This window comes from Hemiscyllium ocellatum, chromosome 5, assembly GCF_020745735.1.
Source record: "Hemiscyllium ocellatum isolate sHemOce1 chromosome 5, sHemOce1.pat.X.cur, whole genome shotgun sequence".
NCBI lineage: Eukaryota > Metazoa > Chordata > Chondrichthyes > Orectolobiformes > Hemiscylliidae > Hemiscyllium > Hemiscyllium ocellatum.
In genome coordinates, this window is record NC_083405.1 from 53,862,786 (window position 1) to 53,889,695 (window position 26,910).

The following is a 26,910-nucleotide window of genomic DNA, read 5'->3' on the forward strand; positions in this document are numbered from 1 at the left end:
GGTGCTTACCTCTCCTACTAGTGGAAACATCTCCACATTCAATCTATTCAGGCCTCTCAATATTGTCTAAAATTCAAATCAGATTTCTCCCCATCCTTTTAAACTCCATCGAATAGAGTCCACAACCACTCCTTACATGGCCATCACTTCATCCGTGGGATCAATTTTGTAAAACTCCTCTGGAACCCCAGCACATTCTCAGATGCAGGCTGCAAAACTGCTCACAATATTCCAAATATACTAAGACCACAGCCTTATACACCCCCAGTGGTACATCGCTGCTCTTGTATTTCTAGTCCTCTTGAAAAGGTTGCTAACATTGCGTTTGCCTTCCCAACTGCCAATGGAATTTGCACAGAGAAGCCTGAACGAGGAGTCCCAAATATTTATCTTTCAGATTTCCAAAGCCTTTCCCTATTTAAAAAAAAGTCTATGCCTCTTCTTCCGACCAAAGGTGCATAACTTCACACTTTCCAGGATTGTATTCCATCTGCCACTTCTTTTCCACTCTCCGAGCCTATCCAAATCCTTCTGCAGCCTCCTCAGTTTCTCAACACGACCAGTGTGTCAGTGGGTGGCACAGTGGTTAGCACTGCTGTCTCACAGTGCCTGAGACCCGGGTTCAATTCCCGACTCAGGCGACTGACTGTGTGGAGTTTGCACGTTCTCCCTGTGTCTGCGTGGGTTTCCTCCGGGTGCTCCGGTTTCCTCCCACAGTCCAAAGATGTGCGGGTCAGGTGAATTGGCCATGCTAAATTGCCCGTAGTGTTAAGAAAGGGGTAAATGTAGGGGTATGGGTGGGTTGCGCTTCGGTGGGTCGGTGTGGACTTGTTGGGCTGAAGGGCCTGTTTCCACACTGTAAGTAATCTAATCAACTGCAAATGACCTCAGTTCCTTTGTACAGGTTGTAATGTATCATGTAAATAGTTGTGGATCCCAACACTGACCCCTATGAAATTCCTCTAGTCACCAGTTGCCATCCTGAGAAAGACCCCTTTATCCCACTCTGCCAGCCAGCCAATCCTCTATCCATGCCAGTAGCTTGCCTCTAACACTCTAGGAGAAAGTGAGGACTGCAGATGCGGGAGATCAGAGCTGAAAATGTGTTGCTGGAATAGCGCAACAGGTCAGGCAGCATCCAAGGAGCAGCAGAGTCGATGTTTGGACATGAGCCCTTCTTCAGGAATGAGGAAAGTATGCCAAGTAGGCTAAGATAAAAGGTAGGGAGGAGGGACTTGGGGGAGGGGTGTTGGAAATGCAATAGGTGGAAGGAGGTTAAGGTGAGGGTGATAGGCCGGAGTGGGGGTGGGGGTGGAGAGGTCTGAGACAGTCTAGGTCAAAAAACTTCCCCGGTCCCCAACGCCTTATCTTCACCACGGACATCCAGTCCCTGTACACCTCCATCCCCCATCACGAAGGACTCAAAGCCCTCTGCTTTCTTTCCCGCCGTACCAACCAGTACCCTTCCACTGACACCCTCCTTCAACTGACCGAACTGGTCCTCACTGAACAACTTCTCTTTCCAATCCTCCCACTTCCTCCAAATCAAAGGAGTAGCCATGGGCACCCACATGGGGCCCAGCTATGTCTGCCTCTTCGTAGGATATGTGGAACAGTCCATCTTCCGCAGCTACACTGGCACCAACCCCACCTTTTCCACCGCTACATCGATGACTGGATCGGCGCTGCCTTGTGCTCCCAAGAGAAGGTTGAACAGGTTATCCACTTTACCAACACCTTCCACCCCGACCTCAAATGTACTTGGACCGTCTCAGACTCCTCCCTCCCCTTACTAGACCTCTCCATTTCTATCTCAGGCGACCGAATCAACACAGACATTTACTATAAACCGACCGACTCCCGCAGCTACCCAGACTACACCTCCTCCCATTCTGCCCCCTGTAAAAGCGCCATCCCATATTCCCAATTCCTTAGTCTCTGCTGCATCTGCTCCCAGGAGGACCAGTTCCAATACTGAACACCACAGATGGCCTCCTTCTTCAAAGACCGCAATTTCCCCCACAGACGTGATCGACGATGCTCTCCACCGCATCTCCTCCACTTCCCGCTCCTCTGCCCTTGAGTCCCGCCCCTCCAATTGCCACTAGGACAGAAACCCACTGATCCTCACCTACCAACCCACCAACCTCCATATACAATCACATCATCTGTTGTCATTTCCGCCACTTCCAAACGGATCCCACCACCAGGGATGTATTTCCCTCCCATATCAGCGTTCCGAAAAGACCACTCTCTCTGTGACTCCCTCATCAGGTCCACACCCACCAACCCAACTTCCACTCCCGGCACCTTCCTCTGCAACTGCAAGAAATGCAAAACTTGTGCCCACACCTCCCCCCTTACTTCCCTCCAAGACCCCAAGGGATCCTTTCATATCCGCCACAAATTCACCTGCACCTCCACACACATCATTTACTGCATCCGCTGCACCCGATGTGGCCTCCTCTATATTGGGGAGATAGGCTGCCTACTTGTGGAACGTTTCAGGGAACACCTCTGGGACACCCGGACCAATCAACCCAACCACCCCGTGGCTCAACACTTCAACTCCCCCTCCCACTCCACCAAGGACATGCAGGTCCTTGGACTCCTCCATCGCCAGACCATAACAACACAACTGCTGGAGGAAGAGCACCTCATCTTCCGCCTAGGAACCCTCCAACCACAAGGGATGAACTCCGATTTCTCCAGTTTTGTCATTTCCCCTCCCCCCACCTTGTCTCAGTCCCAACCCTCGAACTCAGCACCACCTTCTTAACCTGCAATCTTCTTCCTGATCTCTCCGCCCCCACCCCCACTCCGGCCTATCACCCTCACCTTAACCTCCTTCCACCTATCGCATTTCCAACGCCCCTCCCCCAAGTCCCTCCTCTCCACCTTTTATCTTAGCCTGCTTCGCACACTTTCCTCATTCCTGAAGGGCTCATGCCCGAAACGTCGATTCTCCTGCTCCTTGGATGCTGCCTGACCTTACACTCTAGACTCATTTCATTGCCTCTTGTGCAGTGTCTATCAAAGGCCTTTTGAAAATCCAATGGCTCTCCTTTGACTAACTTGCTCATTATCTCCTCAAAAAAATTCAAATTTCTTGCTTTGACGAAGCCATTCTGACTCATCCCTATTGACCAGGCACTTCCAAGTACTCCACAGTCTCATTCTTAATAATGACAAAATCTTGCCAACAACTGAGGTCAGACTAACTGGCTATAATTTCCTGTCTTCTGCCTCCCTCCCTTCTTAAACAGGAGTGTTCGCAAATTTTCCTGACCCTCCTGGACTCCAATAATTCCTGAAAGATCACTAGCTATGCCTCCACAATCTCCTCATCTGTCTCCTTCAGAACTCTGGCATGTAGTACACCTGGTCCAAGTGATTTAACCACCTTCAGACGTTTCAGCTTCCCCAGCACCCTCTCCTTACTCAGCTCTGTGCCCTGACCCTCGAAGTTCTGGTATGTTGCAGATATCTTCCACCATGAACACTGATACAAAATACCTATTCAATTCCCCCACTATTTCTTTGTTCCACATTACTGCTTCCCCTGCCACATTCTAAAGCAGTTCAAAGTCCATTCGTGTATGTACCTTTAAGAAAAACTATTGCAATCTTATTACTAGCTAGCTTACTGTCACATTTCATTCCCTCTTTATTGTTTTTTTTAAGTTATCCTCGGTTTTTAAAGGCACCACAATCCTCTGGCTTCCCAGTAATCTTCATGACAGTGTAGGCTTTTTCTTTAACTTATGCTGTCCCTGACTTGCCTCGTCAACCACAGTAAGAGTAAAAAGTGAGGTCTGCAGATGCTGGAGATCAGAGCTGGAAATGTGTTGCTGGTTAAAGCACAGCAGGTTAGGCAGCATCCAAGGAACAGGAAATTCGATGTTTCGGGCCAGAGCCCTTCATCAGGAGGGCTCTGGCCTGAAACGTTGAATTTCCTGTTCCTTGGATGCTGCCTAACCTGCTGTGCTTTAACCAGCAACACATTTTCAGCTCGTCAACCACAGTTATCTTGTCTGCCCCTTACTGTGCTGCTTCTTCCTTGGGATGAATTTCTACTCTATCTCCCAAATTATCCCAAGAAATTCCTGTCATTGCTGCTCCACCTGCCCTGCTAGGCTCCCCTTTCAATAGAGTCCAGTCAGTTTTTCCCTGATGTCTTACCTTATTTAGCTGGAATACTGTTATATCTGGTTCCAGTTTATTTCAAACTGCAGGGTAACTTCTATCATATTGTGGTCATTGCCCCCAGGGGTTCTTGCATCTTAAAATTTCCCAATCAAGTTTGCCTCATTCGACACCACCAAATCCAGACCCTGGTTGGGTGTACCACAAACTGCTCCAAAAAAATACCATGAATTCCTTTACTTGGGATCCGCTACCAAGCTGATTTTCCCAGTCTACCTGTATACCCCAATGATTACTATGATTGTGCCTATCTCCTGATTTGCTTGCTTCTCCACATCCTGACTACTGCTAGGTAGCCTATGCATAACCCTCATCAGGGTTTTTTCTCCTTTGTGGTTCCTCAACTCTACGTCTTTTGGCTCTATAGCCCTCTGCTTGTCCTTTCAATAGGACATGTATCCTTGGATATTTAGTTCATAGCCCTGATCCCCTTGCAGTCATGTCTCTTGATACCCATTACATCTGTATCTGTAAATTTCAATCTGCATAAGCTCATTTACATAATTAAATACATGCAGTATATGAAATAAAGTCCTGCATGGACTTTCCCCCTTCTCATAATTACCCGCTGTGCCCGAAGTTTGATTGCTGACCTCTGTTCTGAGCCTTGTTCGGGAAACTTCAATAAGCTCTGCTGAGCCCTCCTCAGTCTTTAACGGTTTCTATAATTATCCATGCAATTGAACCCAACATCCCCCCACTGTTTAGTTTAAAACCTTATTCACAGACCTAGGTATACAAATTGCCAGGACTCTAGTCCGAGCACAATTCAGGTGGAGCTCATCCCAGTGGAAGAGCTCCTTCCTTCCCCAATACTGGAACCAATGTCTGATGAATTTGAACAATTTCTACCATAACAGTTAGCCACATGTTTACCTCGAAGCTTGTTGATCCTGTGCCAATTAGCTTGTGGCTTAGGTAGAAATTCAAACTTTATTAATGTTCTGACCCTGCTTTTTAATTTAGCGCCATGTTGCTCATATTCTCTCAGCAGAGCCTCTTTGCTCTTTGTCCTTTGTCTATATTAAGGGTACCATGTTGACCACAACAACCAAATCTTTCCTCTCCCACTCCAAATATCACAATTCATTTAATTTATAGCTTTGCAGAAAATTAAGAATCAAGTGACACTAAAACGTCTTGACAGAAAACAAACATTTTCATATTTGCGATCTGCATCTCAGATGACATACCACTTAACCTACACTGCATCTTTTCCAAAGCTTTTATACCTCACTTGTATAAAATGCCTAAAAACTTTTATTGATTGCCTCTATTGCTGTAACTTTTCCTATGAAAAAGCGATTGATGAGGCCATCATTTTCGGCTTTTTGCATCAGACCGGCTTTTCACATCAGAGAGCGGCGGGAGCTGGGCGGAAGTGAAGGCAGAGTGCAAAGCCGGTCGGGAAGGTAAGTGATTGTTATTTGAGTGGGTGCGTTCTAGACCCCAGATCCTACAAAGTAGGGCCTCCCTCCCACCCTCCTCCTCTAACCTAAATTAAGAGTCCACAGACTTGCCCCAAAAAGAAGGTCCAAGAAGTTCCTGTGGATTGAAGTGTGAGGCTTTAGCTCAGGAGTCTTTGACAAGGAGGTTGAGTGAAGTGATTACGCCACAGTTGAAGAGGGTGAAGACATGATTGCCAAGCTGGTTCAGTGTGCTATGTGCTTGATGTGGGAAGTCAACGACTCTGGTGTGTCTGGCTCGTATAAGTGTGGAAAGTGTGTGCACGTTCAGCTACTGACCGAGCATATTACAGCACTAATGGAAGAACTCGAGGACCTTAGGCTCATCCAAGAGAACGAGATCTTTCTGGACAAGACCTTCAGCGAGGTTATTACACCGACCAGACCAGAAGAGAGAAAACGATGAGGAAGGCAGAGAGGAGACAGGTGCAAGAGACCCCGGGGGAAGTACCTGTCAGGAACAAGTTGAATCTTTTGGAAACAGTAGAGACAGCTGACTCTGCCAGTCCGCGAGGCAGCCAGGTCTGTCAATCAAAAGTTGGCGTGGAGACAGAGCGGAAGAGTCGGACATCGCACAGAGCCGTGGTAATAGGGGACTCCATAGTTAGAGGAACTGACTGGGGTTTTTGTGGCAGCAGACAGGACTTATGAATGGTGTGTTGCCTTCCTGGTGCCAGGGTGAAAGACATCGCGGACAGAGTGCAGGAAATCCTCAAGGATGAGGGTGAAGAGCCAGAGGTGGTGGTACATGTCGGCACAAATGATGTCGGGAAGAGGAGGAACATAATACAGCAGGACTTCGGAGAACTAGGAAGGAGGCTGAAAAGCAGGACGTCCAAGGTGGTCATCTCCGGTTTGCTTCCAGTTCCTTAGGCTGGTGAGGCCAGAAACAGGGAGATAATGGACTTGAACGCATGGCTGGGGAACTGGTGCAGGAAGCATGGATTTAAATTCTTGGATCACTGGGGTATGTTTTGTGGTAAGCATAAATTCTACAAGAGAGACGGTTTGCACCTTAATAGGTTAGGGACAAGCATTCTGGCAGGCAGGTTTGCTACTGCAACACAGCTACGTTTAAACTAAGTAGTGAGGGGAGGGGACAAACTGGATGTTTAAGAAGGAAATTGGAGGGCAAGTTAGAACAAGGGAAGTCAAGAAAGACAACTGTATCAATGAGGCAGAAAACTCAGAAAGGGATCATGCTGTAAGGTTGAGTGAAATAGGAGTTGATGGGAAGGGTGAAGGTAGTAAATGCACGAAGCATTAGAAATAAGATGGATGAGCTTGAGGCTCTTTTGGAAATTGGCAGATACGATATTATGGGGATAACTGAGACGTGGCTTCAAGTGGACAGGGCCTGGGAAATGAATATTCAAGGCTACACGTTCTATCGTAAGAACAGATTGACGTGCAGAGGGGGTGGGGTGACCATGTTGGTAAGGGATGATATTCAGTCCCTTGCGCGGGGGGGACCTAGAATCAGGGGATGTAGAGTCAGTGTGAATAGAGCTGAGAAATACTAAGAGTTAAAAGACCCTCTTGGGAGTTATCTACAGGCCCCCAAACAGTAGTCTGGATGTTGGATGCAAGTTAAATCAGGAGCTGAAATTGGCCTGTCGCAAAGATGTTACTACAGTTGTTATGGGGGATTTCAACATGCAGGTAGACTGGGAGAATCAGGATGGTATTGGACCTCAAGAAAGAGACTTTGTGGAGTGCCTCAGAGATGGATTCTTAGAACAGCTGATGCTGGAGCCGACCAGGGAAAAGGCAATTCTGGATCTGGTATTGTGCAACGAACCAGAATTGGTCAGAGACCTCGAAGTGAAGGAGCCATTGGGAAGTAGTGACCATAATACAATAAGCTTCAATCTGCAATTTGAGAGAGAGAGGGTACAACCGGAAGTGACAATTTTTCAGTTGAATAAAGGGAACTATGGGGCTATGAGGGAGGAGCTGGGCAAAGTTCAATGGTGCAATACCTTAGCAGGGATGACAGTGGAGGATATTTCTGTATATAATGCAGAAGTTGCAGGATCAGTTCATTCCAAAAAGGAAGAAAGGTCCTAGGAGGAGGCATGGATGACCGTGGCTGACAAGGGAAGTTAAGAAATATATAAAGTTAAAAGAGAAGAAGTATAAAATAGCAAAGATAAGTAGGAAAACGGAGGACTGGGAAGCTTTTAATGAACAGAGGATTACTAAGAAGGAAATATGCAGAGAAAAAATGAGGTACGAAGGTAAACCGGCCAATAATATAAAGGAGGATAGTAAAAGTTTTTTAGGTATGTGAAAGGCAAAAAAATGGTTAAGACCAGAATTGGGCCCTTGAAGACAGAAACAGGGGAATATATTACAGGGAAGAAAGAAATGGCAGAAGAATTGATTTGGTACTTCAAATCTGTGTTCACTGGGGAAGACACAAACAATCTCCCTGAGGGAACAGTGACTGAAGGACCTGAACTGAAGGGAATTTATATTTGCCAGGAATTGGTGTTGGAGAAACGGTTAGGTCTGAAGGTTGATAAGTCCCTGGGGCCTGATGGTCTACATCCCAGGGTACTGAAGGAGGTGGCTCGAGAAATCGTGGATGCGTTGGTGATTATTTTCCAGAGTTCGATAGATTCAGGATCAGTTCCTGCAGATTGGAGGATGGCTAATGGTTATACCACTTTTTAAGAAAGGTGGGAGAGAGAAAGCAGGAATTATAGACCATTGGTCTGACCTCAGTGGTGGGAAAGATATTGGAGTCTATTATAAAAGATGATATTACGACACATCTGGATAGTAGTAACAGGATAGGTCAAAGTTAGCATGGATTTATGAAGGGGAAATCATGCTTGACTAATCTTCTGGAATTTTTTTGAGGATGTAACTCTGAAAATGGACAAGGAAGATCCAGTAGATGTAGTGTACCTGGACTTTCAGAAAGCTTTTGATAAAGTCCCACATAGGAGGTTAGTGAGCAAAATTAGGGCGCATGGTATTGGAGGCAAAGTACTATCTTGGATTGAAAGTTGGTTGGCTGATAGGAAACAAAGAATAGTGATAAACGGCTCCATTTCGGAACAGCAGGCAATGACCAATGGGGTACCGCAGGGATCAGTACTGGGACCGCAGCTTTTTACAATATATATTAATGATATAGAAGATGGTATTAGTAATAACATTAGCAAATTTGCGGATGATACTAAGCTGGGTGGCAGGGTGAAATGTCAGGAGGATGTTAGGAGATTACAGGGTGACCTGGACAAGTTAGGGGAGTGGTCAGATGCATGACAGATGCAGTTTAATGTGGATAAATGTATGGTTATCCACTTTTGTGGCAGGAACAGGAAGGCAGATTACCTAAATTGATTCCATTTAGGTAGTAAAGGGGCAGTACAGAGAGATCTGGTGTTCTTGTACACCAGTCAATGAAGGTAAGCATGCAGGTACAGCAGGTAGTGAAGAAGGCTAATAGCATGCTGGCCTTCATAACAAGAGGGATTAAGTATAAAAGCAAAGAGGTTCTTCTGCAGCTGTACAGGGCCCTGGTGAGACCACACCTGGAATACTGTGCGCAGTTCTGGTCTCCAAATTTGAGGAAAGACATTCTGGCTATTGAGGGAGTGCAGCGTAGGTTCACGAGGTCAATTTCTGGAATGGCGGGATTACTTTATGCTGAAAGACTGGAGCAACTGAGCTTGTATATCCTTGAGTTTAGAAGACTGAGAGGGGATATGATTGAGGCGTACAAGATTATTAAAGGATTGGACACTCTGGAGGCAGGAAACATGTTTCCGCTGATGGGTGAGGGCCAAACCAGAGGACACAGCTTAAAAATACAGGATAGACAGTGAACGCCCAGTCTCTGGATTCATTAAAGAAAGAGTTGGATAAACCTCTCAAGGATAGTGGAATCAAGGGTTATGGAGATAAGGCAGGAAAAGGATACTGTTTAAGGATGATCAGCCATGATCATATTGAATGGTGGTGCAGGCTCGAAGGGCAGAATGGCCTACTCCTGCACCTATTGTCTATTTGGCCTTTTCTGCATCTGCCTGTCAAAAATCAGCTAGCCAGCTTAATCCTCCTTTGCAGCTCTTGCACTGTGGTGTAACAAATGTACTTCAAGTGTACTGCTAAGTTCTTTGAGAGTTTCTGAATGGACCACACATTTAGGCAGAGCTCTACAACAGCCTTAATCTATCCAACAGCATAAACTGGGAGCAGCACAGTGGCTCAGTTGTTAGCACTGCTCTCTCAGCAGTAGTGATCAGGTTTCAATTTCAGCCTTGGTGACTGTATGGAGTTTACAGGTGTCTGTAACGGTTTCTCCTGGGTGCTCCAATTTCCTCCCACAGTCCAAAGATGTGGATTGGCCATGCTGAATTGTCCATAGTGTCAGGGATGTGCAGGCTAGATAACGAGCCCTGGGAAAGGCCAGATTACAGGTACAGGGTAGGGGCGGGATGCTCTTCAGAGCGTCAGTGTGGACTTGATGGGCCAAGTGGCCTGCTTTTACAAACCAAAATTGGACATCCTGAAAAGGCTCTCAATCTCCTGCATAAACTCTGTGTAATCATATGCTCCTCCTGTGGTCACCAGAACTGTAATCAGTAAACTCTAGCTGTGCTTACTGGTGTTTTAAGCTGTTCTGGAATAACATGCCTGCTCTTCTATTCAATGCTACAGCTAATAAGTGAAAGTATTCCATTAATCTTTTTAACCATCTTATCTACATGCCTTGCTACCTTCAAGGATCTGTTCCACTACATACCAAGGGTTCTGCTGTTCCTCCATCTTTTGTGCAATGAAAAAGAAGTTTATAGCAACCATTCACCTTATTGCCCTCCATATTTACATTTCTCTGAATGAATTCTAAATTTGCTGTCCAAATGGCCAGCATTTTGCTTCCTTCCAACAGACAACAGCATTCTTACAATGCAGCCAATTCTTAATCATGCTCCCTAAATCACGAGTTATACACGATAAGCAAAATCACTCAGCACCATACCTTGCAGAACCTCACTGGAGTGTTCTATGCGTAAAACATTGCTAGCAATTACCTTGCTTCCTGCCATCTTGGATCCATTTACCTTTCTAACCAGACTGTCCTGTTGAACCTGGTCAAAAGCCTTCCTTACCCTCATGCACCCTCTTTGTTATCACTTAGCAAAATTCAAACCAGACTAGTCAGACATAACAAAAAGAGATATTGCAGGAAAAACAGCAGATCTGCCAGCACCTGTGGAGAGAAAGCAGAATTAGCATTTCAGGTATAGTGATTCTTCTTCAGAACGGATTATAGGTCAGAAAAGGTTTTTTTTTATATATATATATATATGGACGGAGTAAATGAGAGGTGGAGATGGAGCCACGAGAGTGAGCGTGAAACAGTTAGACAGAGAAAATGGGCAAAGTTGAGCCGAAGAGAACGAACATCTGCCAATAGATCGTTTGTGGTAACAGCATGTGATGACACGGCCTGGTGTTTGGGATAGAACATAGGAAAATACAGCGCAGTACAGGCCCTTTGGCCCTCGATGTTGCGCTGACCCAAGCCCACCTAACCTACACTAGCCCACTATCCTCCATATGCCTATCCAATGCCCGTTTAAATGCCCATAAAGAAGGAGAGTCCACCACTGCTACTGGCAGGGCATTCCACGAACTCACGACTCGCTGAGTAAAGAATCTACTCCTAACATCTGTCCCATACCCCTTGTAATATCTGACTCCATACGTGGAAAAAGGTTCCCATTGTCAACCCTATCTAAACCCCTAATCAACTTGTACACCTCTATCAAGTCACCCCAAACCTTCTTTTCTCCAATGAAAACAGCCCCAAATGCCTCAGCCTTTCCTCATACAATCTTCCTACCAAACCAGGCAACATCCTGGTAAACCTCCTCTGCACCTGTTCCAATGCCTCTACATCCTTCCTATAATATGGTGACCAAAACTGCACACAATACTTCAGATGCGGCCGCCCCAGAGTCTTATACAACTGCAACATGATGTGGGGCAAGGACATGGTAGAAGATGCGCGAACCCCAAAACGGTTGAACCCAATATTGATTTCAGAAGGCTACAGGGTTTCCAAGCATAAAATAAGGCCCTGGTCTTCCAGCTTGCACTAAACTTTGCCAAAGTGCTGCAGCAAGCCTGTGACAGAGATGTTGGCCAGGGGACAAGGTACTGGTATTGATATTACCTTATTTTAACTTGCGATTAGAACTTTTTAAAAAAAAAAGGAGAGTACAGATGTTAGAAAATAATGGTCAGTCATCCTGAGCAGTGGTGAGATCAGGAACATGCAGTCCAAGGTGGTCGGCGCCAAGAGCAGGCAACTGCTCCTGAGCTGGAGGCAATCTGAGGCGGCTAGCAGCGAGAGAGTGGAAGCAGGGAATCCAAGGTCCAGACACAGATTGCAAAGGGACAATAGCAGATCCCCCAGGGCAACTGCAGAGCTAGTCAAGTCCAGAGGAGCAAGGTCAAGTCCTCATGAGGACTGCGAGCCCAGCATGGCCAGATGCTTATGGACTATGCTGTCCATCTATTAACTTTATAGTACTTCTTAATAAAAAGCAGGAAAACAATGTTTAACTTTTTATACTTTGTTTTCATTTTTCTTTCGTTTTGTACCATAATTCTGTACGGAGTTACTTTTGTAACTAAGGTGATGCCATTAGTTTTTGATAAGGGATAGCATTACAGCTGTACTGAGGGAGGATATTCCCAGAGGTACATCTGGGGAAGTTATTTGGGTTGAACTGAGAAATAAGGAAGGGATGATCACTTTATTGGGATTGTATTATAGACTCCCCTAATACTCAGAGGGAAATGGAGTAACAAGTTTATAGGGAGATCTCAGCTATCTGTAAGAATAATAGGGTGGTTATAGAACATAGAACATAGAAAAATACAGCGCAGTACAGGCCCTTCGGCCCTCGATGTTGCGCCGATCCAAGCCCACCTAACCTACACTAGCCTACTTTCCTCCATATGCCTATCCAATGCCCGTTTAAATGCCCATAAAGAGGGAGAGTCTACCACTGTTACTGGCAGGGCATTCCATGAACTCACGACTCACTGAGTAAAGAATCTACCCCTACCATCAGTCCTATACCTACCACCCCTTAATTTAAAGCTATGCCCCCTCGTAATATCCAACTCCATGGTAGGGAATTTTACCTTTCCAAACATAGACTGGGACTGCCATAGCATTAAAGGGTTTAGATGGAGAGGAATTTGTTAAGTGTGTACAAGACAATTTTCTAATCAGTATGTGGATGTACCTACTACAGAAGGTGCAAAATTTGACCTACCCTTGGGAAATAAGGCAGGGCAGGTGACTGAGGTGTCAGTGGGGGAGCACTTTGGGGCCAGCAACCATAGTTCTATTAGATTTAAAATAATGATGGAAAAGGATAGACCAGATCTAAAAGGTGAAGTTTAAATTGGAGAAAGGCCAATTTTGACGATATTAGGCAAGAACTTTCGAAAGCTGATTGGAGGCAGATGTGCGCAGGTAAAGGGACAGCTGAAAAATGGGAAGCTTTCAGAAATGAGATAGAGACTCCAAAGACAGTATATTCCTGTTAGAGTGAAATGAAAGGCTGATAGATGTAGGGAATGTTGGATGACTAGAGAAATTGAGGGTTTGTTTAAGAAAAAGAAGGAAACATATGCCATGTATAGACAGGATAGAATGAATCCTTAGAAGACTATAAAAGGCAGTAGGAGTATATTTAAGAGGGAAATCAGGAGGGCAAAAATGGGACATGAGATAGTTTTGTCAAATAGAGTTAAGGAGAATCCAAAGTTTTTACAAATACATTAAGAACAAGAGGGTAATTAAGGAGAGAATAGGGCCCCTCAAAGATCAGCAAGGCAGCCTTTGTGTGGAGCCGCAGAAGAAGGGGGAAGATACTAAACAAGTATTTTGCATCAGTGTTTACTGTGGAAAAGGACATGGAAGATATAGAATGTAGAGAGATAAATGGTGACACTTTGAAAAATGTCCATACTACAGAGGGGGAAGTGCTGGATGTCTTGAAACATAAAAGTGGATAAATCCCAAGGACCTGATCAGGTGTATCCTACAACTCTGTGATAAGCGAGGGAAGTGATTGCTGGGCTTCTTGCTGAGATATTTGTATCATAGTCACAGGTGAGGTGCCAGAAGACTGGAGGTTGGCCACTGTATAAGAAATGTGGTAAGAACAAGCCAGAAAACAATAGACCAATGAGCCTGATGTCGGGAGTGGGCAAGTTGTTGGAGGGAGTCCTGAGGGACAGGACGTGCATGTATTTGGAAAGGCAAGAACTGATTAGGGATAGTCTTTGGCCATAGCTTGGCTTTGTGTGTGGGAAATCATGTCTCACAAACTTGATTGAGTTTTTTGAAGTAACAAAGAGGATTGATAAGGGCAGAGCGGTAGACGTGATTTATATGGACTTCAGTAAAGTGTTCGACAAGGTTCCCCCCGGGAGACCCGTTGGCAAGGTTAGATCTCATGGAATACAGGGAGAATCAGCCATTGGATACAGAACTGCCTCAAAAGATAGAGGATAGAGGATGGTGGTGGAGGGTTGTTTCTCAGATTGGAGGCCTGTGACCAGTGGACTGCCACAAGGATCGGTGCTGGGTCCACTAATTTTCATCATTTACATAAATGATTTGGATGTGAGAAAGTGAGGACTGCAGATGCTGGAGATCAGAGTCAAAAAGTGCTGAAAAAGCATAACAGGTCAGACAGCATCCAAGAATCGACATTTTGGGCTAAGCCCTTCATCAGGAACGTGGAGGGTGGGGGCTGAAAGACAACTAGGAAGGTTGGGGGGGGGGGGGGGGGGGGGGGGGGGGGCGGGGAGGAGGAAAGAGGAAAGAGGAGGTAGCTGGGAAGGCCATAATGGTGACTTGTAAACCTTACATTGTACTCACGTGAGTACATGACAAAAAACCTAATTCGATTTAAGTTCATGGTCCCTTCTCATAATCATCTGGGACTAAACCATCTTTAAAAGACGTCAAATCCCTTTCTTCTCCAACTATGGAATGGTAAGGTCTGGGGAGTGTTGCTGAACAAAGAGACAGGACTAGATCTCATCATGACTAGCCTCCTAGCTGGTGACAGTACTAGTAGGTGTGACCACCACAAAGTCCTTATGGAATCAAAATCTGTTCTTCATATTGAGGATGCTGTCCATTGTGTTGTGAAATAGTAACACTAAGCTTAACAAGATAGAGTTTGCACAAAGAAAGCTACCTAATTACAGATGATGAGGCATGGCACACACAGCTACACAAAGAGGTTACATAATATATTTTACAAAGCAGTCCCTACAAAAGGCCAAAATCATACATTTCATTTCTGTTGGTACTAATCAATTGCTATCTCAACTCTTTTTCTCATACCTATGTAGAAGCTGCATGGATATCTGACTACAGGTAGTTCTGGAATACTGCACATTTCGGCAACGCGATTTGGATGTAATGTTGCTGAAGAAATAGGGAATAATATTTTGGAGAACACTCACCTCCATTGGCAACAGCGCGATTCCAGCGGGGATTAGTTTGCGCGCGCTTCGTTCTGCACATGTGCCAATGTGCACACTGAAAGCTTCTTGCCGTTCTGCGCATATGCTGGTGTCCATGCATGTACGATGCCAGCACTGGGCTTTGCATTGTTCTGTGCATGCACTGAAGTCTCTGCACCGTACGGTGCATGCAGAGTGTCAGTGATGGTCTTCATGTCGTTCTGTGCGTGCAACGATGTCAGCTGCTGACACAGCAGCTGTGAAAGGTAGTGTACAGACAGCAGCTTTCTTACATTTAAGCGTACTGTATTAAATTTAGTTTTGTTAATAAATGCGATTTCAACCTTCATTCAGGCTGTGCTATATTTTGCATTAGACCTTTGGGTGAATTTTGAACAATTGTGAGTGATATTTTTTACAGCTCTGCCCCAACATTACTTTTCCTATTATTTATAATAAGCAATTGTCTATTACGTGAGATTTGCTGGAACGCAACTATGGTGTTATAAGAAGATCCATCTCTATTACCTGAACCAACTGAGCATATGACCAGCATGACCTCCATGACGACAGTTCTGACACCAAGTAAACCAGTTATTGAACTGAGCCAATTTCTTGTCTTTGCTGAGATCAACCTTTTCATCAGACTTTCCAGTTCCTGGTCGAATAAAAAAAAATTAGAAGAGAAACAGCAAAATAAAAAATGTAAAATATGACATTTAAATAATTACTACTTGCTTTATCCACCTTCCCCATTATTTTCTTTTCTGAGCATAAGTTAAAAATTGATCATTCATGGGGTTAGTTATGGATTTGTCTACTCTATTAATGTCACAAATATTCCTTTTCACAAGTGAATGAACTTTATCTATCTCATGGACATATGTTCCTTTCCTACTGAATTGAGTTTGTTTAAAGTTAGTTATAAAAGGTTGATATCCATTGAGAATAAGTTATTGGTAAACCATGAACCAAAACAGAAGCTGTTGGAAAAACTTGGCAGGTCTGGCAGTATCTTTGAAGAGAAATCAAAGTTACCGTTTCAGGCCCAGAGACCCTTCCTCAGAACCTGAGATTTTAACTTTGATTTCTCTTCACAGATGCTGCCAGACCTACTGAGCTTTTCTAGCAAGTTCTGTTTTGGTTCATGGTTTACAGTATCCACAGTTCTTTCAGTTTTTATTGGTACATATTTGTTGTTTGGAATGATTGACAAAAGTGGCAAAGGAGTTTTCTTCTGCTCTCACCCAAACACTGAATGATGTGCCAAATATATTTAAATCACAAAGGTGATAGCAGTTAATAAACACTTGCACCAACACTCTCTGCATGTATTTTAAGATGAAGATTTCTTCCAGTACAGGCCTGCATAACATTCAAAGAAGTAAAGTGCACAACACTGGGTAAGACCCATTTATACAGAGTAATTAAAGGAACTGCTATTTGCTTAATTGAAGTTGTTTAACTTGTCAGCTCTTTGCTCCATCATGTTCAATGTCCGGCATAACCATCAAGAGAAAAGTGGGCTAGATAAAATACCTAGCTGGAATTGTCCATAAGACATGACCCTCTCTTGTAGAAGTGAATCCAAAGATGTTTATCACTGGTAATTCAACATATTATCTTCAATGTTGACTGCCATGTACAGTGACTTTGCTAAAATGAATACTCAACTTTTACAAGGCTGTTAAGATGACAACTCAATATTGTTATGACACGGGGTAAGCCTTCCTGCTTAATTTCGACAGAAAAGATTTAACCATTGTGGTAATCTGTGAAAATGTGAGAGACCAAGAACTATTTAAAGAAATAAAGTTAATTTTTACTTTAAGTATAACAGAGAATAACTAACTAACAACTATTTACATCGCTTTCCTCTAAACCTATCTTTTATCTTCCCTTCTATAATACTAGTGCAATAAAGCTCCCGATTAGGATTTACTGAAAAATTCAAATTTCAAAACCAGCCAGCTGTCAAATCTTTGCTTTGTAGATTTGCTCTCCAGGTCGGTGTCGATATCTTTCTCTGTGCAAACTCCTTCTCTAGACAGGTACCTCTCAGTTCTGACTAGCAGTCTACATCTGTTGGTCTGGTGGCAGTTTTCCTTCCACTGTTCAACTTTCTCCAAAGCATCGGATTGTGTCATTCGCTTCTAAGATTGTCAATATACTAAATTCAAACTTGATTGAAGTTTGGTATTTTTTGTGAGTATAATTTCAACTGATTGGCCTAATTTGAATCTGTTTTTGTCTCCAGGCAACCAGCTACACTAACTGCTGGACCACATGCTACAGTGTATCTTGCTGATAACACTTGGTGCTGTCAGGTAGTTCTTCTAGCTTTTAACTTCCTTAAAAGTTATAGTACACCCATGTCTTCATAACAATATCTAGCATCAATGCTTACCTAGACAACTTGAAACTGGAGTTCCCATATTGATAAGACAAAGTGCACAACGGGGAAGAGGTTTACGACATCCTGGACAACTTGTGACTTTTGATTTCGTCGGAGAACCACTAACACCATATTGACTGAAACTTCGGCCTTGGTGTGGCATGGCAGAACAACTATATGATATTGACTTTCCACAGAAGTTGCAGCTCACAAACACCTGGAACACATATTATATCACACAACTGAGAACAAAAATTGTCAAACATATCATATCATTGAAATAGCTGATAATCATTTTGTAGCCATAAAGTCATAGAGCACAAAAACTGACCGTTTGGTCCAACTCATCTGTGCCTACAAAATTTCCCAAACGAACTAGTCCCACTTGCCTTTGCTTGACCTCTAAACTTTTCATATTCACGTACCTGTCCAAATGTCTTTTAAATGTTGCAACTGTAATTGCATCCACCACTTTCTCTGGTAGTTCATTCTATATATGAACCACCCTCCGTGTGAAAAAGTCTCTGCTCAACACCACCACCCAGGGCTCCACTATCAATTGTATCAGTCTTGCCATTGTTCATTTTACATTATTTACATTATCCAAATTAATGTCTCTTTGCCACACCTCAGCCCATTGGCCCAACTGATCAAGATCCTTTTGTAACCAGACATAAGAAACTTAACAAAATGTAAGCCAACACAAAGTATCTCTCACTTCCCATCAAGAACAAACAGCAAGTCAGATATTCCACATTTTAAATGTTGCAGTCTTTTGAGGAAAATTAACAAAGCTAAAATTTTTATAAACCTGTGGATAGGAAAGGTTTCGACGGTTACGGGCCAAGTGCAGGAAGTTGGGGTTGGCACTGATGGACATTTTGGTCGGCATCAACCAGCTTGGACCAAAGGGCCTGTCTCCATGTTGTAGGGGGCTATGACTCAATAAACATAATTTATTCATTCTATTAAGATCCATTTACATTGTACATTAACATGAAAGAAATAAAGGCAGGCAGAGCAATATAAGCTGCTGGAGGATAGGTGAAGAGGAAAGTCAGGATGACAAAGAGACCATGTCCACCCAGGGAAGAATAACCAGTCAATTATTTACAGATAGTTGTGTTGTCATGTGTTTATTTACTTTATTTGGCATTTGGCTTGCCGTAAACGTATATCCATCTAAACAAGTGGCTTCTAGAGTAAACAATCGGCTGCATAGTGGCTCAGTGGTTAGCCTCTCAGCACCGGGGATCTGGTTCAACTCCAGACTCAGGCAACTGTCTGCATGGAGTTTGCACATCCTCCAGGTGCTCCGGTTTCCTCCCACAGTCCAAAGATGTGCAAGTTAGATGGATTAGCCATGCTAAATTGCCCATTGTGTCCAGGGTTATGTGGGTATGACAATGCTGCACATTGAACAAGGTTAGGTTGCCATAGCCACAGAGATCTCTAGCACCGAAACAGACCCTTTAGTCCAACCCATCCATGCTGACCAGATATCTTAATCTAATCTAGTTTCATTTGACAGGATATGGATCCCACTAAACCCTTCCTATTCATATACCCATTTAGATGCCTCTTAAAATGTTGTAATTGTATCAGCCTCCACCATTTCCTCTGGCAGCTCATTCCATACTCGCACCACCCTCTGCACGAAAAGTTACCCCTTAGGTCCCTTTTAAATTTTTCCCCTCGTGATATTAAAGAGTTAATTTGCTCTGCTGACTTGCAGGAAATTGGATGCCTCAGGCTAGGGTGCTTTGCCTCTGACTTATAAATAGATTGTAGGAAATTTACAAGGTCATTTCCTTGCTATTCATTCAAAAGCCATTTACATTTTCATCCCCTATTCAGAAATCAATAAGAACATTACAGTTGAAATTTGACTACTCCCTGTAGTTAAAAAAATACAATTCACACTAGATCTAGCCACTGAAAGGATGGTTTGCATTACACTGTTTCTGGAGGTGATGTTGTCGCTGCATTGTGTGTTCAGTGGCGCGTGACTGTGAGGGAGTAACTGGGGAGTTGTCTGGTGAACACAACTGACTGTGATGTAAAGATTTTGGATAAAGGAAGGACTGTTTCCTTTATTCCGACAGCTTCCCTGGACACGCTTCGCAAGCATGAGTGTTCAAGGTTTCTCCAAAGCTTGCACTGTACTGTGCTTCATAAAGTTTTGGTTGTTCACAGAAGTTGGCATGTTGTAGTTGCGTCAAGTGTGTAAGAACGTCTGGAAAAAAAGGAAATAACACTCTCACCATAAACCTATGCCCTCTAGTTCTAGACTCCCCCACCCCAGGGAAAAAACCATGTCTACTTACCCTATCCATGCCCCTGACAATTTATAAACCTTCATGAGGTCATCCCTCCGCCTCTGACGCTCCAGGGAAAACAGCCCTAGTCTGTTCAACCTTTCCCTGTAGCTCAAATCCTCCAAACCTGACAACATCCTTGTAGATCTTTTCTGAACCCTTTCAAGCTTCACAACATCCTTCCAACAGGACAGAGACCAGGACTGCATATAATATTCCAAAAGTACCCTAACCAATGTCCTGTACAGCTGCAACATGACTTTCCAATTCCTATACTCAATGCTCTGTCCAATAAAGGACAACATACCAAACGCCTTCTTCACGATCATTCTTGGCTTTTTTATTCTCCCTAGAGGGGTCATAGAGACAGAGGTTCTGTTTTGTTTCCGTTTATTTACCTGAAGCAGCTTTTAAGTTTTAAAAAGCACTTGCACAATGAAAGGGGAGTGGCCAGTTCATCCAGCTGAGCTTTTCTCTGGTTTGTTTTGGCTTTAGCAGTCTGACTGTTTAGAGCTGCTGATCAGTTTAAGGTGGTCAAAGAAACAATTACATGGAAGGTGTTCCATGTTGAATCTCTCTGCCATCTCTCTCTCCTATAAGACCCTGGGTTTGATTTTACCTTTTTGGTCAAGGGGTGTTTATTTGGATTGTTGCAGGAATTTTGAACAGCATTGTTAAGTTGGGATAGTCTGTTGGGTTTTCAAATAGGTTAACTATTCTTTATTCTGTTCTCTTGTTTGTGTTTCATTTGGTACTCTGTAAATAAATGCAGTTTTGTTTAAAACCTAGAGTTTTTGACCAGCTGCATCACTCCTGGAATATCCAATTAACACCTGCTCAAAACCAAGAGAAAAGGTTAGGGTTTGCACTAACTTCTTGAAATGTTTTGAGGGAGTCTGGCCTAGTCCATATCAGTGTGTTAGCCATGGGACATACAGGGATAGGATAGGGATGGATTTGGGTGGGATGCTGTTTAGAGAGTCAGTGTGGGCGTGTTGCACCGAATGCCTGCTTCCACACTGTAGGGATTCTAACTAATCTATTTGCAGTGAAATCTTTGAAAAGTCTTTTTCAGCATATTAATGAAATATTCCATCTCGAAAAAAAATGTGATTTTACTACAACTGAAATTATCTTTTTTGCAGTTCTATGGTGTCAAAATTACAGATGTCTCTCATTGTACAGCATCTTTAATCAAAATTTGGGCTCTTCCAGCGAAGAAGATCTCACTGAAGGCAAGCACATGTTCTGAAGTCATTTTATGACATGGATGGTGTGTCACAATGTGACCACAATAACTTTAGAAACACATTCACATATTTCAGGACGAGCTACGCTGTTTCTTAAAGTGGTGATGGTGTTGATGTTTCACCGGTCATTTAGCTGGATTACGAATCTAATTTGCTTATGGCCTGATTTCTGATCAACAAATCATATTTGCATTAAAAGGTGAAGCATGAATGGACCTCTCTTTGAGTCAAATCATTTCTCTAAAATTGTGTCACTGGATTTAATAGCAGTTGGGACAATAACTGACTCAAGGTCAGACCCATCTACATTTTTTTAGGAAACACCGCTTAGACATTTCCATGGCCATATTGCTTAACACTGTACTATGAAAGACACTCCAAATGTTCATGGCAAATATATTTCTGATAACCATCACTATTAGTGAAACAGGAGTAGCCCATTCAGCCTTTCAACGCTATTCTGCCATTCAATTAGGTCAGGCTGATTTGCTGTTAACTCCATATTCTTTACCAACTTTGCTAAAGAAAAAATTCTGGAGTCATAGAAGCAACAGGTTGATTTCCCACTTTGTTTCAACTCTCTTCTTGGCCATGAACCATGGAAGCTGGAATTACAGTAAGCAAAATCCTCCCTACACTACTCTTGCACATCTTCTAACGAGAAGCTGAAACTTGGAATTTCAAATTGATGGCAGCTGATGAGTACCCATACACAGAGGTAACAAGAAAACAGGAAAAAGTTCATAAACCCTGACTGGCTGACCCAAAACAATAATACCTACTGTCTGATATCATTCCACAATTGGGCTGCACTTTCTGCTAACTGTAATCTTATGTTTGGCTGTTAGCAAATTGGGGAATTGTATACACTTGTTAAAAGTCTTTAACTTTTGTGACAGTTCCAGGAATAGTGGGCCTTGATTTCCAGCATGCCACCCAAAGAGATTTAACAATCAGCTTGCAAAATAAAATGCATTATATGCACTACTGCGTGTGGAGGTAGGCAGGGACTACCTATTGCAATATTCTGGGTTTCAACACATTTCTGGGTCTCAATTAACAACCATTCTTTCTGGAACTTGACCTAAATTATCATTCAATTCAGTTTCTTGTTTTTGTGTGAGACAAAATAAGAAAATGATATTAAGAGACAAGGCTAGTCCAGTACTTATTCATCAAAAGTGAAACACTATTTAAGGGCAATATTAATCGGTCCTAATTTCTATCTTTAGCTTTACGGGTACCACTCACAATCACATAGGATGACACCAAGAAAAAAATAGATGCATAGATGTGCCTTCTGTTATTCTTGAGATACAATGTTTTGAAAGATTTCTAAGAGAAGTTCTTGAATACAGAGTGAGGATCATAATGGCAAAAGTAGTAATGAGCAATATTACAACTCAATTTACAACAGATTTTCCCTCACTTACCCTGACTAGTGATTTATGAAATTAAATGAAAAAGTTAAGATATGCCTGTGTGTTCAATTAGTTTTCATTTGAGAATAACACAGCAAGTTGATACACAGTCACACATTCTCTTCTCAGAACATAAAATGGAACAGAAACCAGTTTAAAAATGGAGTTTACACAATTTAAATAACAAAGTCAGTCTGAAAAAAATCATTAAGGCAACTATACTCGTGCGCCTTGATAAAACACTTTACCTGTGCAAGAGGTTTAGAAAATGGGTCCAACTTGCTCCTGTGGATGTCAAATTCAGCTCTCTTATGCCAAAACCTCCAAGCATCAAGTAAGTTTCTATAATTCTCTATCCAATATTGGACTCTGGGATCTTTCACAACATCACTTGGAAAGCCCTGAGGAAGTTAAAAATATAATTATTTTTAAAAATACTACTCTCTATTACAGAGTCACAGAGATATACAGTATAGAAATAGACCCTTTGTTCCAAATCGTCCATACCGACAAGATATCCCAACCCAATCTAGTCCCATCTGCCAACACAGCCCGTATCCCTCCAAACACTTCCTATTCATATATCCATCCAGATGTACCAGCCTCCACCACCACCTCCTGCAGCCCATTCCACACAGACATCACCCTATGCATGAAAAGGTTGCCCCTTAAGTTTCTTTCACATCTTTCCTCTCTCACCCTAAAGCTATATCCTCTAGTTTTGGATTCATCCACCCCAGGGAAAAGACCATGTCTATTTATCCTATCCATGCCCCTCATGATTTTATACACCTCTATAAGGTCACCCTCAGCCTCCGATGCTTCAGGGAAAAGCCCCAATCTGTTCAGCCTCTCCTTATAGCTCAAATCCTCCAAACCTGGCAACATCCTTGTAAATCTTTTCTGAACCCTTTCAAGTTTCACAACAACCTTCCAATAGGAAGGTGACCAGAACTGCACACAATATTCCAAAAGTGACCTAACCAATGTCCTGTACAGCCACAACATGACCTCCCAACACCTGTACTCAATACTCTGACCAATAAAGGAAAGCATACCAAACACCTTCTTCACTATCCTATCTACCTGCGACTCCATGTTCAAGGAACTATCAACCTGCACTCCAAGGTCTCTTTGTTCAGCAAACTCCCTAGGACTTTACCATTAAGTGTATAAGTCCTGCTGAGAGTTGCTTTTCCAGAAGCAACATCTCACGTTTATCTAAATTAAACTCCATCTGCCACTCCTCAGTCCATTGATCAAGATCCCACTGTAATCAGGAGGTAACCTTCTTCGCTGTCCACTACACCTTCTATTTTGGCATCATCTGCAAACTTACTAACTATAGCTTTTATGCTCACATCCAAATCAATGACAAAAAGTAGTGGACCCAGCACCGATCCTTGTGACACTCCACTGGTCACAGGCCTCCAATCTGAAAAACAATCTTCCACCACCACCCTTTGTCTTCTATCTTTGAGCCAGTTCAGTTTCCAAATAGCTGTTTCTCCCTGTATTCCATGAGATCTAACCTTGCTAACCAGTCTCCCATGCAGAACCTTGTCGAACACCTTACTGAAGTTCATATGGAACACATCTACTCCTCTGCCCTCATCAATCCTCTGTTACTTCTTCCAAAAAAACTCAAACGAGTTTGTAAGACATGATTTCCCACATAGCCATGTTGACACACAATGGCCACCTTGTTGATTGGAGGGCCCTATTCTCTCCGTTGTTACCATTTTGTCCTTGACATATTTGTAAAAACCCTTTGGATTCTCCTTAACTATTTGCCAAAGCTATTTCATGTCCCCATTTTGCCCTCCTGATTTCCCTCTTAAGTATACTCCTATTGTGTTTATACTCTAAGGATTTGCTTGAAATATCCTGTGTATACCTGACATATGCTTCCTTCTTTTTCTTAACCAAACCCTCAATTTCTTTCGTCATCCAACATTCTCCACATCTACCAGCCTTTCCTTTCACCCTAATAGAAATATACTGTCTCTGGACTCTCGTTATCTCATTTCTGAAGAGGGAAATCAGGAGCCTGATGTGCTGCTTTAAGTTATTCAAGTTTGTTTTCGTAGGATCTTAAAAGGAAGTAGCTGCACAGACAGTGAATGTATTAGTTACATAAAGCAGGAAATTAAACTTAATTTTAATTTAATTAAACTAAAATTAATTGGTTAGCTTAATATCTGTATGTGGCAAAAAGAGTCAATTATTCAAAGCAAATGCAAATAGAATCACAACATGGTTTTGTGAAAGGAAAATCATGTTTGACAAATTTATTTGAATTATTTCGCAGATAAAAACAGCAGCGTGGACAATGGTGAACCAGGAGATACAGTACATTTTAATTTCAAAAAGGCATTCAATAATGTACCACATAAAATGGTTACTGCACAAAATAACAGAATAAAGTCTTGCAGCAATACATTAGCATTGATAAACAACTGGCTAAATCAGAGAGAGAGAGAGAGAGAGAGAGAGAGAGAGAGAGAGAGAGAGAGATTATTTTCAGGTCAGAAAACTAACTAGTGCAGATTCACAGGGATCAATGCTGGGGCTCAACTACTTACGACCTATATCAATAAACTTAGGTGAAGGAGCAGAAAGCATTGTCACCAAATTTTCTGATAATACAAATTTGGGTTGAAAGCAATTTATGAGGATCATGCAAAAAGCAGGTGTAGATAGGTTGAGCGAGTGAACAAAAAATTGACAGTTGGAGTATAATATACAGAAATGCAGGGTGGATAGCTTGGCAGGAAGAACATTAAAATCAGAACTTATCAAAATTATTTAACAGAGACCATAGAACTCGGAGTTACAGAGGTATGTTCAGCCTGGCACCTTAATCACAAAAAGTTGGTATCCAGTTACAGCAAGTAATTATGAGGGCAAAGAGAATGTTGACCTTTATTGCAAGATAGATGGAGAATAAAAAGGAACAAAATATTGCTGTTGGCATCTTGGGTATTAAGAAGCTTCCAACTGCGTACTATGCATAGGTTTGAATTTCTTCTTAAAGGGTATACCCGCATTGCAAGTAGTTAAGAGATGGCTCATTTGATGGCTGATTTCTGGGAATAAAAGAGTTTATTTAGGAGGAAGAAGTTGGAACAGGCTAGCCCTTTACTCATTGGAGTCTGGAAGAACAAGAGGTGATCATATTGAAATATAACATTCTAAGGGAGCTTTGTGGGATAGAAGCTGGGAGGATATTTCCTCTTATGAGGAAATCTGTGAAACCTCATGTTTTTAAACTTGATCTCCAGTTCTAGATTTCCTCCATAAGAGGATTCTTGAAACTAACACATCTCGGAGAAGAAATTCTGCCCCATCTCCTCCTCAACTGTGAAATCCCATGTTTTAAAACAGGTCTAATTGGAGGAGGTGGTGGGGAGAAATTGTTCTCAGATTTTTTAGTTTCGGTAATCCTCTTCTACAGAAAGGAGTGGAGGAAGTTATTGAATATTTTCAAGAACAAGTTAGATAGGTTGTTGTTCAAGGATTATAGAGTTACTGACACAATCAAAATCAACCATGAATGGTAGAACATGCTCAATGGACCAAATGACTACTCCTGCTATTTCTTATGATCTTTCTTTAATCATGCTAGTACATACTGTACACAAACTAGTCAATTCACAAGAGTAGATTCATATTAGTATGAATCAATAAAGATTATCAAGTATTCAGATAGCAAAGGTATTATTTAAGCAGACATTCTTTGAATTTTAGAACCATCAATATATATACCTTTTCTTCTTGGTATTCCAAAGCAAAGGATGAAGAAGGGGTATTTAACTCATCCCCCTTATATTCAACTCCATTGACCAAACATTTAACTGCATCCTGAAACACACCCAACTCAACAATATCTTGTCTTTCATTTCCTTGTATCAGGGAATAAGCAATTCAAGTTATTCAAGTTTGTTCTCCTAAAATTTCATAGAGAGTCTCTAATGAGAGAGTTAGAAACCAAAAATATAGTCATTACCACAAATTTTGCTTGACCTACCTGTAACATGCAGAAACTTGCTGTCTGCACATCACCAGTTCTATCTACATAACTCTCCATCAGGTCAATCCCATCCTTGGTTAGGCCTGTTAAAAGGATTCCTTCCAGGTTTCCAGCCTCTTTCATTTCATTTGTCAATTTATCAATATACCGAAGGATCTAAAGAATAGGATTGAGTCAAGATATTGAAGAAGCTAACAAACAATATAATTACAATTTTTAACATTAGACAATTACATTTGCATACTTTGGATAGGACTGCCATTATTGGAACACAAATGAAATTTGATGTTCAT

At 42.5% G+C, this 26,910-nt stretch overlaps 1 protein-coding gene across 1 annotated transcript in view; it reads right to left on the bottom strand.

The window, feature by feature from the left end:
- Positions 1-26,910, bottom strand: part of mios (missing oocyte, meiosis regulator, homolog (Drosophila)) — a 56,918-nt gene that overhangs the window by 3,840 nt on the left and 26,168 nt on the right. Inside the window, exons 7-10 of the mRNA XM_060824753.1 lie at positions 26,615-26,773; positions 22,833-22,985; positions 17,608-17,812; positions 15,729-15,858 (exon numbers count right to left, since the gene is read on the bottom strand). Of these exons, the coding sequence (XP_060680736.1) occupies positions 15,729-15,858; positions 17,608-17,812; positions 22,833-22,985; positions 26,615-26,773 (647 nt within the window). The remainder of the gene's footprint in view (positions 1-15,728; positions 15,859-17,607; positions 17,813-22,832; positions 22,986-26,614; positions 26,774-26,910) is intronic.